Raw genomic sequence first — 15,110 nt, 5'->3', positions numbered from 1 at the left:
AGCCTGTCTACAAGAGAGTAAATGCACAGTCCAGTACTGTTCCTCACTAACTGCAAGTTAGTTTCAAAGAGCGAGGTTATATCAGAGGGAAGACATTGGAGAATCATTATACAGAGAAATATAAATAGCAAAATCTCCAATTTTGGCTGAAAAAACACCAACACTGTACTAAAAATCATCAAAGACATTCAGCAGTTGTGCATAGAAGTTGGAAGTTTCATACGCAGGAAAAATGTTCCCACTCCTGTTAGTTTAAAGGTGATTAGCAATTCTAAGTTTGTTTTTTTCAGAGACAAACACAGAACAAGTGTGTAGAGCTGGGATGCTCATTTCGTTGATCTGATCATCCATGTGGGTCGACCGCGGCCCATTAAATATAAATAACCAAAAATATACATTTTTAAAAATCCGTCAGCCAATCATCATCCTCACCGAGAAGTACGTGACTTGGTTAACATAATAAAATGCCTCATCTGTTACTACAAATATAACTTTATTGCTCCTTACAAAGATATGTGTAAATGTGTGTATTCTTACTGTGTGGTTTTTGAATTATTAGTACACAAACATAGTATTTTAGACTCAAAAATACTATATTTTTGGAGCTCCTCGTCTCGAAATTAGCATGCATGGCAACAAACTGTAGGCACCCCTGGTGTTCTAAGCAAATAGATGATATAGTTTCAAGAATACTATAAATCAAATGGATGTATATATGCATAAAAAAGAAAGAAAAACAGACAACTGTGAAACTGTAGCTTAATAAAATATGAAAATAAAATACTAAATATGAAACCCTTAGCAGTGCAGCATTTACCAAACATTCAGTCATTATAGCATAAAACTCCTTGAAAAGCACCCACTGACAGCAGTCGTCTCTACTGAAGTCATAGCGGAGTGATGGTTTGTAACGCAATGTCTGCAGGTACGGCACATGTAGGTAAACAGGTGTGACAGTGTATTGGTATGTGTGAGTACTGATGACTAAGAATCAAAGAGGTCAAATAAAACTTTTCAATAACTGTTGCATTGCTTTGGGGGCTTTCCGTATGCTATTCAGCAAGGTCGTGCACTGGCACTGTGGTTACATGCTGCACACAGACTCGCGCGCACACACAGAATACAGGCCGGCAACGCAGTTGCGTCAGAGATAAAAATGCAATTGCAATGCATTGCATTAACAATCAAATACTAGGAATCATAAAATTTAAAAAAATGTAGTTTGCTGAAGGCCAACACACAAGATGTACGAAACTGTTGTCAAACGCAGGATGGAAACCTGTTTAACAGAAGAAAACACTAAACTACAAAGAGACACAGCAAGAGATCTGACAAACATCTTGACCACATGACTCTAACCGCTTTACTTCCTTTAGATGTTTCTCTAGATTTTTGTCACTCTGAAGCACTCATGAGCAAACGCATGCATCTACAAAAAGTGAGATGACTTCACCTTGTTTGACAAAGTTTTCTGTTCCATCAGGCTTGATGCAAAAAGAGAGAAACACATGAAAGGGCAATAAACTAAATTTTTTTTGAAGTATTCTTTGTTGCATTGTTGTTCACCTTCAATTCTTTTTATGTTTTTTTTAAATATATATTGTCACAGATTATGTCAATTAGAGCAGCGGTCCCCAACCTTTATTGTGCCACGGAAACGTTTGATGTCTGGCAAAATTCTCACAAACCGGTATGTTAAATGTGGCGGACATGCGCTGCAGCAACGCTGCAATAAAGGCAGAGACACGTGATAAGACATACACTGCACTTTTAATTTGACACGCTAAACATTGTACATCGTACAGGTGTCAACATCCTCTCCCCTTCCCACACTCATGGTGCTAAAAAGAAGTAAACACAACAGGAAGAAACAACTAAGGGTGAAACAACATAACTGCCAGATGAAAGGACCCGTAGGCAATAAGAAACACCCGTGCTCAACCCTATTTTGACTAAAGCAGGCAAAGGGGATTGATTTAATTCCCTGTTGTTGGTCTGCGGAACTCCGACAGCAGACCAAACGGGCACGTGAGCGGCACTACAGTACAACAAAATAATATGACTTGCATAAAAACTGTGGTATTTTCTAAACATAACAATAAACACGAATTATGACATGAGCAACGTCCTCTCTGCCCGCAACACTCCCTGGTCGCTATCATTATAACATTTAAACATGCCTTCAAAATAAGTGCATGGAAAATCCAACTCACCACAATGCTGAACGGTTGGAGGGAATCTCCCGTTGGGATAAATCCGTATTTAAAGTAGGACTCCTGATGCTGTCTATTAAATGTAGCTTTCTTTTTTTGGAAGTTGAAAGCTCCTCTTCTGTCTCCTGTCTGGGCCTTTTCACTTGGCAAAGAAACTTTCCAAAGACGTTTGTTTTATTCATTTTGCTAGTTCCTGGGTTTTATTTTAGCGGTAACCTATCACGTGACCAACACGAGCGAATTAGCCTGCGTCAAGAGTAACATAGACGGATGGAACAGATTATCGGGCAATTTTTCAATATAAAACATCTTTCAGATTCTGAAATAAATAAAACGGAAGTCATGCAAGTTATTTTATTTTTCCTGTGCGGCCCGGTACCAAATGACCCACGGACCGGTAGCGGGGGCACATGGAGCGACCGGGGGTTGGGGACCACTGAATTAAAGTACTGCAGGTTTTTAGGACACCTTTCTCTATGAAGCAAGGGATCAAGGCTACGTGAACCAGATCCTAAATATTCATCACACTCTTATTTTTGTGATTAATCACACCACAGTTTTAAACATACACATTCAACTTTTTTTTTGTATCTGTTGACCACTTAGTTTTAACTAAAACACCATGGCTCTGAGGAAGGCAAGTAAATCTTTGCACCTAAACCCTTGAGGCAAGTTGGTACATGTCAACACAATGACTGAGATGGCCTCAATCTGTAAATCTGAGTTTATTTCACAGTTTAGGCTTTTCAATGAAGCCTGGCTCATAAACTACAGGTTACAGTGGGAGCTTTGAGACATGACATGAAGGATGTGATAACAAAAAAAAAAAGTCAGGGATGTTGTTTGGTCTGCTCTCCAGAAAAGATTCAACATGAGCAAAGGCGAGCAAAGGCGAGCTGAGGCAAGTTCCACAACAGTCAGCTATCAAGCGATTTAACAATAGCTAATTATATGAGAACAGCTTCAGTTCTTTGAAGCTGTTAAAGTGAATGCGTTCTTTAGAAAAACTAAGAGTTTAAAATCAGAAGACTTCCCATATGATTCACAATAAATAGAAAAATCATTACAAGGCTGTTTGGCTTCAATCCCTCCTCCCATCTTTCATGAAGGTCTTAACTTAAACTGACTGAAAGCATTATTTGTCCTAACATCATAATAATATGGACATTTTGAAAGTGGGATAAATTGCTTAAAACATTTTGAGACAAAAAGTACGAATATTTCTCCAATAAGTCAAACTTGTGGCTGAAATCCACCAGCTTTCAAATAAGCCACAAAACTCAAAAAAAAGAGAGAAAGATTTCAGAAAGAAAAGCCGCAGACCTTTTACACGTCTGTCAATATGACACATGAGCCGTCAGCAGGAGGCTTTTTTATTTTAACATTTCACAGGTGGAAAGGTTAACTACAATTAGGATATCACGTTATATAGGGTGTCACACTCTTTGAAAAAAGAAAAAAAAAGCGTAATTTTTAGACCTAAAAACCCATGAAGTTTTAAAACTAAATGTTTACATTTCTGTGGGCTTCACACAACATTGTGGAACACAATTTGGTGGGCTAGCTGAGGCCGTATGAACAAAATTAAATAAATAAAAGCAGAACTTTTGTGGTCAAAACAATCTTTTTAAGGAGTCTGGATCAATCAGCCGCTGAGGGCAAACATAAGAGTCTTTTCTTTTGCTCTGATTGCAACAAAAAGAGTTGTAATTTGATATTTCAAATCATGTACAAACAAGAACACGCATTTAGTGAATATGCTGCGAAAGAATGCGCAAGCACCCACACACTGTACATGACTCAATCACTTCAAGGCGTCATTTCTAGGTTTCAGGAACGTTTATCCCTAAAAAGAGAAGATTCAACACTGCGGTGAGATTTAAAGATGACTGTGATACAAAATGAAACTCAATAAACTCTGCATATTTGGAATGCTGCTGTGTGTGGCTTTAGAATACACATGCCCAAGGGAGAACAATCAGAATTTTTTATGTACAAAGAAAGGCATTTTGATCTCACTCCGATCTAATCAAAGTTTGAGTAAAGTTCTTTCATTTTCTCTTCACGTCATTTTACCTAATAATTGATAAAAAATGCAGGTTTGTTAAAGAAAAAAGATTTCTGTATTTGTGGCATTTTTCTGATGAACTTACAGTACAGACCAAAAGTTTGGACACATCTTTTCATTCAAAGAGTTTTCTTTATTTTCATGACTATGAAAATTGTAGAGTCACACTGAAGGCATCAAAACTATGAATTAACACATGGGGAATAATATACATAACAAAAAAGTGTGAAACAACTGAAAATATATCATATTCCAGATTTTTCATAGTAGCCACCTTTTGCTTTGATTACTGCTTTGCACACTCTTGGCATTCTCTTGATGAGCTTCAACCTGAAATATTCTTCCAACAGTCTTGAAGATGCTTAGCACTTGTTGGCCCTTTTGCCTTCACTCTGCAGTCCAGCTCACCCCAAACCATCTCAATTGGGTTCAGGTCCGGTGACTGTGGAGGCCAGGTCATCTGGCTCAGCATCCCATCACTCTCCTTCTTGGTCAAATAGCCCTTACACAGCCTGGAGTGGTTTCCTAGCAGATATTCTACCATGAAGGCCTGATTCACACAGTCTCCTTTTAACAGTTGTAGAGATGTGTCTGCTGATAGAACTCTGTGTGCCATTGACCTGCTCTCTAATCTGAGCTGCTGTTAACCTGCCATTTCTGAGGCTGGTGACTCGGATGAACTTATCCTCAGCAGCAGAGGTGACTCTTGGTCTTCCTTTCCTGGGGCGGTCCGCATGAGAGCCAGTTTCTTTGTAGTGCTTGATGGTTTTCGTGACTTCACTTGAGGTTTCACCCAGAAACCCTTAAAGTCTGAACACAGGACTAGCAGAAAAAGTAAATTATCAGCAAAGATGAATGTGTTTATTATAGTTACAATCACGCACCATATACAGAACTTTCCAAAAAAAAAAAGAAAAAAACTTAAAAAAAAAAAAAGTGCGGTGATGCGGTTATCATCACACCCCTATGACTGACCTTCGTTCCTTAAAGTAATGATGGCCACTCGTTTTTTTCTGTACTTAGCTGCTTTTTTTGCCATAATACAAATTCTAACAGTCTATTCAATAGGAATATCAGCTGTGTGTCTACCTGACTTCTGCACAACCCCATTTATGAGGCAAGAAATCCCACTTATTAAACCTAACAGGGCACACCCGTGAAGTGCAAAACATTTCAGGTGACTATCTCTTGAAGCTCATCATGAGAATGCCAAGATGTGCAAAGCAGTAATCAAATCAAGAGGTGGCTACTTTGAAGAACCAAGAATATTAAATATTTTCCGTTGTTTCACACTTTTTTGTTATGTATATAATTCCACATGTGTCAATTCATAGTTAGTGTAAAGCTACAATTTTTATAGACATGGAAATAAAGAAAACTCTTTGGAAGAGAAGCTGTGTCCAAACTTTTGGTCTGTACTGTATATAAACAAAATTGTATTTTAAAATTGTATTTGAGTACTTTTTTTGTTCAAATCACTGTGAATCAGGAGCAGGCAAAAAAAATTCAATTAAAAAAAGAAGACAGAAAATATGCTGGTTCCCTGCTCTGCTCCATTCTGGTGCATCTCCTTGCAGAGAAATTGATCCATGTAGGTCTTTGTTTTTCTTGGGCGAGCTGGCATTTGGCTCAGATATGGCTAAATAGCTCCAATATTGCTCACCATTTTTGTTCCACTGATAATGTTAGCTTGGGGGTGTGAGGGCTGTAAGCTAGTGGGAGAGTGTAAACTGAGATCTCTCAGTAATAGGGAGGGGAAAGGGGGTGGGTTGATGTTCAGAGGTGAATTTCTAATGAACTACTGCCGCTCTGCAGACACTAAAAAACGGCATAATCGTAACTGAAAGACAGCTGGGAACGCTTCTAAAACAGACCAAAAGATGATCGGAGGGGGACTTGACTTTAAACGGTCCCAAAATAAATGTAAATGTAACCCCGCAAGCCCAGGTGAAAATGCTTTGATTTTTTTTTTGCCTATGTTAACACATCTGGTGCGTTTAGACTTGTGGACTTCCTGGTGTGCCTTATTTTTCTGAACTTTTGTACTGTCAGTCTTGCTAATAATCTAAGCTGCTTCATCTCGCTCAGCTGAAGGAGCTCCATGTTTTTGGAGCTTTAGTTGCGGCATGCAGTGAGAACCGAATTGATGCTGCATGTTGCCATATAAGAGAGAACAGATGGACACAGAGGTTTAACTGTTGGAAAAGTATTTTCCACTGATGTTGCAAATGCATCTTACTGTCAGAGAAAGGGAGCCCGCACAAGACAGAAAAAACAAGAGAACACAACCTTTTTTCATATAATCTTGAATGGGTTTTAAATAACTTTGATTAAGACTTTGTTGATTTAACTAAATAGAACCTTTGTAAGAACTCTCATTATAAACTGCTGTTTTCTGCCTAAAGTGTAGAAACTTCAAATTTAAGTTTTATTAAAAGTACTTTTAGTTAGTAAACCTGCCTTTTCCATCTTGCACTAGTGTTTGAGGCTGAGCGAAGGATGAACCAAACTTATTTTTTGTCAACGTGCAAAAAGTGTGAAACGCAAAAGCAAGACCACAAACAAAAAGCAAAGAGCTTTAAAGGGACTCCAAGAGGAAGATGACACACCACTCAGATGCATGCACACACAGGCATGAAACAAAACCATGTGGGAAAGATTAGGACTGGGAGAGCTGGAACAAACACGAGCACATGCGAACACCCAAACACCCACACACACGCAGCTGAAATACAATGAAAAGGCTATGATTAAGATGAAGGCTCTGGGATGTCTTCAGAGGCATGTCAGACTTTTACAGCCTGTCGGAAGTCACCCTAAAAGACAGAGTTGCACACTTTTCCAGGCAATAAGATAAGTTTGTCTATAAAAAGATGAGTACTGGACACCAGAGGAAATAAAACGTGAAAGAAAGAGCTTTTGATGTTCCTCTGAAGCTGCTAAATTAACTTCACAAAACAGCAGGAATAATGTGTGTCAGCTGGTCCACATCAAAGCTTATATGAAAAACCAAAATAAGAATGACAAGAGCAGGTAGAAGTCTCGGACAGGTTTAAAGGGAACGGTGCAGACTTCTGATGTGTTGAGCTGACAAGACAGGATTCACTTCTGCAATGAGCCAACAGTCACGATAGCTCGTCATTTTAAGGTTACACTCAAAAGGTCAGCATATAGAAATAAAACTCCACAAAATTATAATGTTAAATGATTATATGGAAAAAGTAAGGCTTTAAGAAAAGGGTTACGTAAAAAAAAGTCAAATACCAGAACAAATTTCAATGCTAAAACATTAATAAACACTATTAAGAATTTAGACTTTATAATGAATTTATTTGGAAATCAATACAGTGGACAGCATGACCATAATCATCTTTATGTTAAAATGTTAAATACTGAAATATGTGATGATCCAACATTTGAGATGTGAAGCTGTTCACATGTTCAGATTACACAGAAGTGAAACCTCCCCTGCAGTGGCCCATGGTTACCAATTGCAGAATAAAACCTGCACATGACAAGATTTTTCCTTAAAAAAATAGCATCTTTCACAGAGGTGACCATGTGAGTGTGTTGCTACAAAACCTTTAATTAAATTAAGAGTCACAAGGATTTCAAAAATAGTAAATGATAATGCATGGTGCTTAATAGCTTGTATTGCGTTTCTAACACATACACTCAGGAACTTGCAGCTGCGCCCTGACTGCATCTTTCTCACGCAAAAGCATTATCAGTTTCCATGCAGCTTGCTCCTTTGTACTAAATGAGTTCACTGATATTAAACTTCTATTTCCCACACATGCAGACAAACCCAATAATATTTATAAATAGAAAGCGCACAGTGCAGCACTGCACATCCATTCTTATTTTAAGATACGTTTAGATTGCACACATATGTTAATTCACTGACACACATAAACTACATGAATTAAAACTATTTTTAGATTAATCCCAAGAAAAAGTACAACTGTTATATAAACTACAGTGTATGAATATCTTCTTTTAGGGTGTGAACGCTTTTTTTATGTGTATGCTTAAACATAAGCATGCAGCTCTAGCACTTTCCTTCCTTTTAAGGCCATTCCCAGGAGCCTTTGCATGTGTCCAAGGAAGATTAAGCACACACACACCAATGAGAGAAACCATTGGCCAACCAATGAGGTTGGCTAACAAAAGCACCACAGTATATATATATACAGGTGTATCTATGTGAGTTATGTTGCAGATGTCTGAGGAATTTATGAGACTGAAATAAAAATGTAAAAAAGCAATACAACTGTTTTTATAGGACTCTTTATGTGTTTACTAGATTTTAGCAATTCCTGCTGGTTTAAAGGCCAGATAACATTTGTTCAAAATTGTTATTGTGAAAATGCTATTTGGCCTAAAATTGTTTATCTTCTTTTTTTTTTTTTTTTTTTTTTTTGGAGTGGATGTTCTAATTAAGAAGTAAATGTAGAGATGTGCAGCCTGGCTAAAGAAAACCCCAAACAAACAGGAAATTGTGTGGGAGGTATATCTAGACACCAAACTGTAAAAGAAGGCATGAATGCAACTGATTCTGTGATGCATCATAGTAGAAAGATGTTAAACCGGAAGAACACAAAATATATCAATTTTCAAAACATGCATTTTACATAACCAGTACTAACAAAATGAAAAAGAAAAAACTACATTGTACTCAAGCATTCCCAACCCGAGTTAAGAAGCCAATGATCTGAACATTTCTTCAGGGAAATCAGTGTATAAATCACTGAATCTCAACACTGCAACAAAGCAGCCATAACATTTGGATTTGTTTCTAATAAACTGCTTTTATGCATTAAACTGAACCAATAAGGTCTCAGAATGCTCATGAACTGCTGTTTTTAAATTAAAATCCTGCATGACAAGTAAACCACCTGAATAACCAGCAGTTTTAAGTGGACCCGAATGTCACAAAGCTTTTGTCTCGTTTTGTTATGCAGCACTCTGCACCTATACAGCCCGACAAAATACCATTTATGTCGTTACCATACAGAATAAAGAGGATTTAAAAAGAAAGTTGGGGAACCCCCCCCCCCCCCCCCCCCATCAATTTAGCTGCTACAAAAAAAAGGTGGCGGCAACTTCAAGCTTTTATGCTTGTGTTCACTTGAATTCAGAGTTTGTAGCAATGTTTGGCAAACTGACAAAATCCTTCAAAGGCTTCTGTGGGCTGCCAGTCTCAGTGACACCAACAGATCTGCAGACTTATCTCACACAGATATGAAACACAAGAAGAGGAACCTGCCAGATGTTAAATGGCTCAGTGAAGTGCACAGTTCTGAGAAGTAAAAGAGCCTTTTGAGAACTGCAGATACCCAACCCCAAGAACACCCCTGTGAAACCAAGCTACACCTAAACTGAGAGGAGAATCGACACAAAAAATGATCACCTCAAAGAAGGAACAAAAACACCTCAGTCACACAAAAGAAAGATACTTTGGAGTTTTTTTTTAAAATATCATGCTTGCCATGCTGAAACCTTCTAAACAAAATCTACTTTTTTTTCCAACCAAAGCCTAAAAATATCATGCTGTTGGGTAAAAAACTGTTTTTAGAGATATTCCCATTTGAGATGTTTTCAAAAAGAGAAAATCACAGTGTCAGTTATGTGACTTTCTCCAACAAAAAAATTATGAGAATAACTTCCAATCTGACATTTCTGCTAATCTGCAAAGTCAATGCTTATATTCAGTTTTACTTTGATTTTCCCAGACACTACTATCACACATTACAAACATTTTACACCCTTGAGATTAGCGACAACTTCTGCAAACCTAGAAAACGCAACTTTTAACACCATTGAGAGAATTTTTAAGAAAATATGCTTAACCTATTGCTTTGCTACTGTGACTTAATGAATTAAATTGAGGACCAAGTCAAGGCCATGTGAACAACGGAAATCTCCAGAAATACAAGTCTTTTTAAATATTTTAGAAAAGGAATTGCAATCAAAATGATATGGCTGCATGTAGGACTAGGGTCTGTTTCCTATGGGGCTAATGAGCTTCTATGTAGCCCAGATAAAATACAGGGTTGTGTCAGGGAAGGGCATCAGGCATAAAACTCTCTGCCAAACCACCTTTACCAATCAAGAAAAGCTGATTTACTGCAGCAAAAAGGTGAAAACAACAAGAAGTGCAAATAAAATCCCACATCTTAAAAGAGTAACAGTATAAAAACAAAATCACCAATGCCTGTTTATAATTGTTATACAGTGTATGTAAAGACATGCTTTTACCTTTGGAGGATCATAGAGCTCCAACTGATATCTCTCGCCTCCTCTTACGCCTCCACTTGGAGAGTCCCTGATCCTCCTGACCAGCAGGCGGCACCGTTGCCAGTGGGGCTGAGAGTCTGAGATAGTGTCATCCACCACCAAGTACTTGAGCTGGCCCTCCTTACAGCAGCCCCTTACTTCTGACCTCCTTTGCCTCATGCTCCTGCTGCGTAACCAGCTCAATCCATCGAGGAACTGACAGAACACTCCGGCCCGTTGTGAGTTGGCTTGGGGTGTGACCTCAAAGTTCTGGCAGGAGGACGAGAGGGAAGAGGTGGATGAAGATGACACTCCCTCGGTAGCGGAGGAAATTCCACTAACTCTGTCACCAAGGATTGTGGGATTGTTGTTGTTGTTGGGGTTGCTAGGAGACAGGTCCTGAGAAGAGCGGGGGCTGAGAATTGGTCTTTTCTTAAAAAAATGTCTTACAGTCTGCTGGATTTGGGTGAAAGAGAAATGAGTGACGTTGGCACGTCCTGGGCTTGATGCCAATGAGTCAGAGGAGTAATGCTCAGACACCTGATGCCTATCAGTAGTGGAGATCTCTTCGTTGCTATGGCTACGGATCAGCGGTGTTGTGCTACTGATACTTCGTGATCCGGTGAAGGTGCTTCCTGCAGCACATCTCAACGGCTGTTCCTGCTCCCGACTCCACACCACTGACTCCACTTTTGGTGTGAGTGATAGCAGAGCCGTTCCTCCACTTGGGCGGCCTGCCTCTCGATAGTCCTGTGTTTCAGGTGAATTTGTGATACGAAATCGGCTGATCACGGTGTGTGATGGAAGAGCTGAGCCCAGAGAAGATGTGGAAGCAGCACTGCCCAAAATGGCAGAGCATTGTGTATTCGGGCTAAATGGAAGGCTATCCTTGTCAACTTCGCAGCAGAAGTGTTGCTGAAAAAGGTCGCTGAACTGCTTGGAAAAAGCTTCTGGTGGGACCACGTCATGTTGCGGACGTTCTCTAGCAAAACTCCGGTAATGTCCGGCCAGTTGCCGGGCCGTGGCAAAGGCATGTAGCTCGCAGAACTCCCTCCAGCCTCTCGGGGGCGCTGCTACACTTGGACCTTCCGCTAAAGTGGTGTTGACTGGATGGATAGTGTTACCATTCATTGCAGTAACCAAATTGGATGAGAGTCACTTCTGAAAAAACAAAAGAAAGAAACCAGGATAAATGAGTTTCTGAGAGTAGTTCTTTTTTGATAATAATAAAAAAAAGACACTAAAGCAAAAAAATAAACGACATGAAGAACAAATATCATACTGCTTTAAGGTCAATAAAATCTTGGTGTTGTGCAAAACCAAGATTTATGAAGCTAGAGAACTGTACAGATCGAGCTAGTTCTACGTTTAAAGAATTCAATCACTGAGACATAATAGTCAAAAGTTGAACTTTGATTAATTCAAAGTGTTCAAGTCCCACTCCAATCATCTTTTGATCTATTGTAAAATCGTTTCCTGTGACCTTTTAATTATGATTACCCTGTTTTAAACCTAAAATCAAAAAGCCTCTGTCATTTTCTAGGTCATAGTTTCTGCAGAGCAGCAGTAGTTTGTCCCAAACTTGCCTCTGAGTTGTGGGTGTGAGTGTTAATGCAGAGTGCCAACCTTTGCTGAGAGCTCTCCGTTTACACTCTCCCATTAGCTTACAGCCCCTCACACACTACCAACACAGCATTACCGGTGAAACAAAAATGGTGAGCAATACTGGAGATATTCCGTCGTACAGTTGTGAACCAGATTTCAGCTCGGACGAGGAAAACAGAGACGCATATGGATCTATTTGTCTACCAGTGGCCGCATCAGAGGCTCGTCTGCCCTTCATATTTTCTACATAACAAATACGATCTTTTTTAAATGGAATGTTTTCATCTGCTCCTGATTCACAACGATTTGAACAAAGAAATACGCAGAAATGCAATTTTTAACTTAATTTTCTCAATATGTGTACCCCATCATCAGAAAAATGTCAGAACATGTTAAAAACACAATTTTCTTCAGAGTGGGTCTTGAAATATCAGTTATAAATAACTCACTGCTGACAGAAAACAATAGGAAGTCAATGCATTCTAGATAATCTCCATGGATAAGAAAGTAGGATAAGAAAGTCAACATCTAACTCAAAAGAAAATATTTAGGAGACATTTTGGGGATTAAATCAAGCTAAAAACAAAGATTTTAAAGTAAGAAAATCGATTTAAAAATAAAAACAAAAGATTGTATTTGACTTTTTTCTTTAATTATTGCTCCAAATTAGGTTGGAAATGTTGACATGAATGTTAAAATTGTGATAGTAAGCTATAACAATTTTAACATTCATGTCAACATTTCCAACCTAATTTTCCTCTTTTTTTTGTATATTCAAGCATTGGCATTATAATGATGTTTTAAGGGGGTTTTGAAGTTAAGCTGAGGTTAGTTAAACCACAATATCAGACAGACCGAGTGAATGATGCACTAAAGAAACGATGGTTACCAAATTCTTCAATCAGACATATTTCATGCCTAGTCTGGTGTGCTTGTGACATCATTCTTAAACATACTACTTAATCTACTGAATGAAAACTACATTGTTATTTTCCAGCTTATCAAGTGTCCTTCTTAGTGCAGGACACTTTTATCTTAAGCTGAAAACCTTGTTGTTGGCTTTAAAATAATGGTAAAACTCATTTAAAACAAAACTAAATAAAATTCAGAGCTTGATAACTTTTATTTGAGTCAGCAGAATTAACTGAATATTTTAAAAGTGGTATTGGACCAAGGAAAGACCTGCTAAGGAGTTTCAACACAAGTACACAAAAGTCCAGTTTTCTGATGCAAGTCTGACATGTAGGTCATGTTGTCTGATTTGATTTAAATGTCAGCTTTTTATGTTACCAAACCAGTTCATATTAATCACTTTTCAAATTCATGTTAAATCATACTAAAGTTAGTCAAATTGTTCAAAATCTTGCTGTGTAAAATACGAAGCAGTTAACACAAACAGTTTTTTTTAAAGTTCCACTCCAATCATTATATGAGCTATTTTAGAAGTGTTCTCTATGCTCTTTTAATTATGATTATGCTATTTTTAGCTGAAATTTAAGAACGTGTCGTTTTCTAGGACAAAGTTTCTACAGAGTGGCATTAGTTTATTAGAAATTTGCCTTTAAAGTATGGGTAGGACTGTTGGAGCTGAGTAAGCCTGCTCTGACTTCCCATCATTCCTTTGTTTAGACTCTCTCAATTTTTTATAGCTCCTCACACCCCCAACCCAACATTAACAGAGAAAGAAAAATGGTGAGCAATGCTGGAGCAACCCAGCCATATAGGTTAAAGCCACATGCCGGCTCAGAAAAGGAAAACAAAGATGTGCATGGAGCTTTTTCTTGTGGCCCGCCCTCTGCATCAGCAAACCACTGCAACTGGCTTTTTCAAATGGCAAATCTGCTCCTGATTCACAACTATTTGAATAAAGACATACTCAGAAACACAATTATAAGCTTAATTTCCTTCATATATGTCCTCCTTCATGAGAAAAATGCTGAAAAGAACATATTAAAAGCACCAAAAACACTATTTTAATTAGACTAGGTCTGTAAAAACTTGATAAAAAAAATTTCAAACATTTTTTTTCTGAATACTCCTATTAATTCTAACACATAATTACTAAATGTCTTAAACTAGCTCTTGTCTACTAAGCGAGTGAACTACTGAAGTATAAGCAAAGATTGATTGTTGTTGATGCTCTTTATGGGCTGTAAGTACATACCATCTTCATCCATTGCAGCAGAAAGGTCTATTCTAAATGCAGGAAATTAAAATGTGCGTGCATACGGGTGTGTGTGCATCAGTAGGGAGGGGGGAGTGTAAGACTGTGGTCCAACAGTTCACAGTAAATACCAAAAATGGGGGGGGGGGGGGGGGGGGCGTTGTGGTCTTGCCAAACAGGGACCTTATATGATTTCCTATCTAATAGATAGCTCAGACTTTTCTATGATCTGAGCTATAATGCATAGGGGAAAAAAGTTCCACTTGGGATCGACTCTTGCAACAAGGCTGAGTTTTCATCTGGAAGACCATCACACACGCAGGAAACACGTACATCAGAAAAGCCGTGAAAGTTGGCTTCACTAAATGTTGCGTCACCACAGTTCCTGCATGTGTCCTATCACAACAACTAATTCTCTTCCTGTGCTTTTCAGAGCATGCTCAGTGCACGCACCTTGTGTCCCCCCTTCCCCAGATGGCCCCCCCTAGAAGCTCTTTCTATCTGGCTGGCCAGCACAGCCATGACTCAGCACTGACTGACTTCAGAACATGCACATACGCGCACATACAGACGCGCTTCCTCCTGCCAGATCCCTCTGGGGGTTTGGTCATCTCTGTTCCCAGGGTTCTTTTCAGCATCCAACATCTTCCTCGTCTGCTGTGAAGATCTCCAGATGTACGTGGATTCACCCTTCCTTCTCTTTCACCTCGATTGACGGCCAAAGGGAAACACAAGAGCCCTAAAACTATGTTGTTTCTTCTTTCTCTACTCTTGTCTAGGA

General features: G+C 38.7%; 1 protein-coding gene across 2 annotated transcripts in view; it reads right to left on the bottom strand.

The window, feature by feature from the left end:
* The window catches only part of sh2b3 (SH2B adaptor protein 3), a 42,773-nt gene that overhangs the window by 15,054 nt on the left and 12,609 nt on the right, over nucleotides 1-15,110 (bottom strand). The window contains exon 2 of one of the 2 annotated variants that reach the window (XM_004072291.4): nucleotides 10,543-11,721. In XM_004072291.4, the coding sequence (XP_004072339.2) occupies nucleotides 10,543-11,691 (1,149 nt within the window). In that variant the 5' untranslated portion in view covers nucleotides 11,692-11,721. The remainder of the gene's footprint in view (nucleotides 1-10,542; nucleotides 11,722-15,110) is intronic. The other variant, XM_020705786.2, reaches the window with a different exon arrangement.

This window comes from Oryzias latipes, chromosome 9, assembly GCF_002234675.1.
Source record: "Oryzias latipes chromosome 9, ASM223467v1".
Taxonomy (NCBI): Eukaryota; Metazoa; Chordata; class Actinopteri; order Beloniformes; family Adrianichthyidae; genus Oryzias; species Oryzias latipes.
The sequence above is the reverse complement of the archived record's forward strand: the minus strand, read 5'-3'. Positions and strand labels throughout refer to the sequence as shown.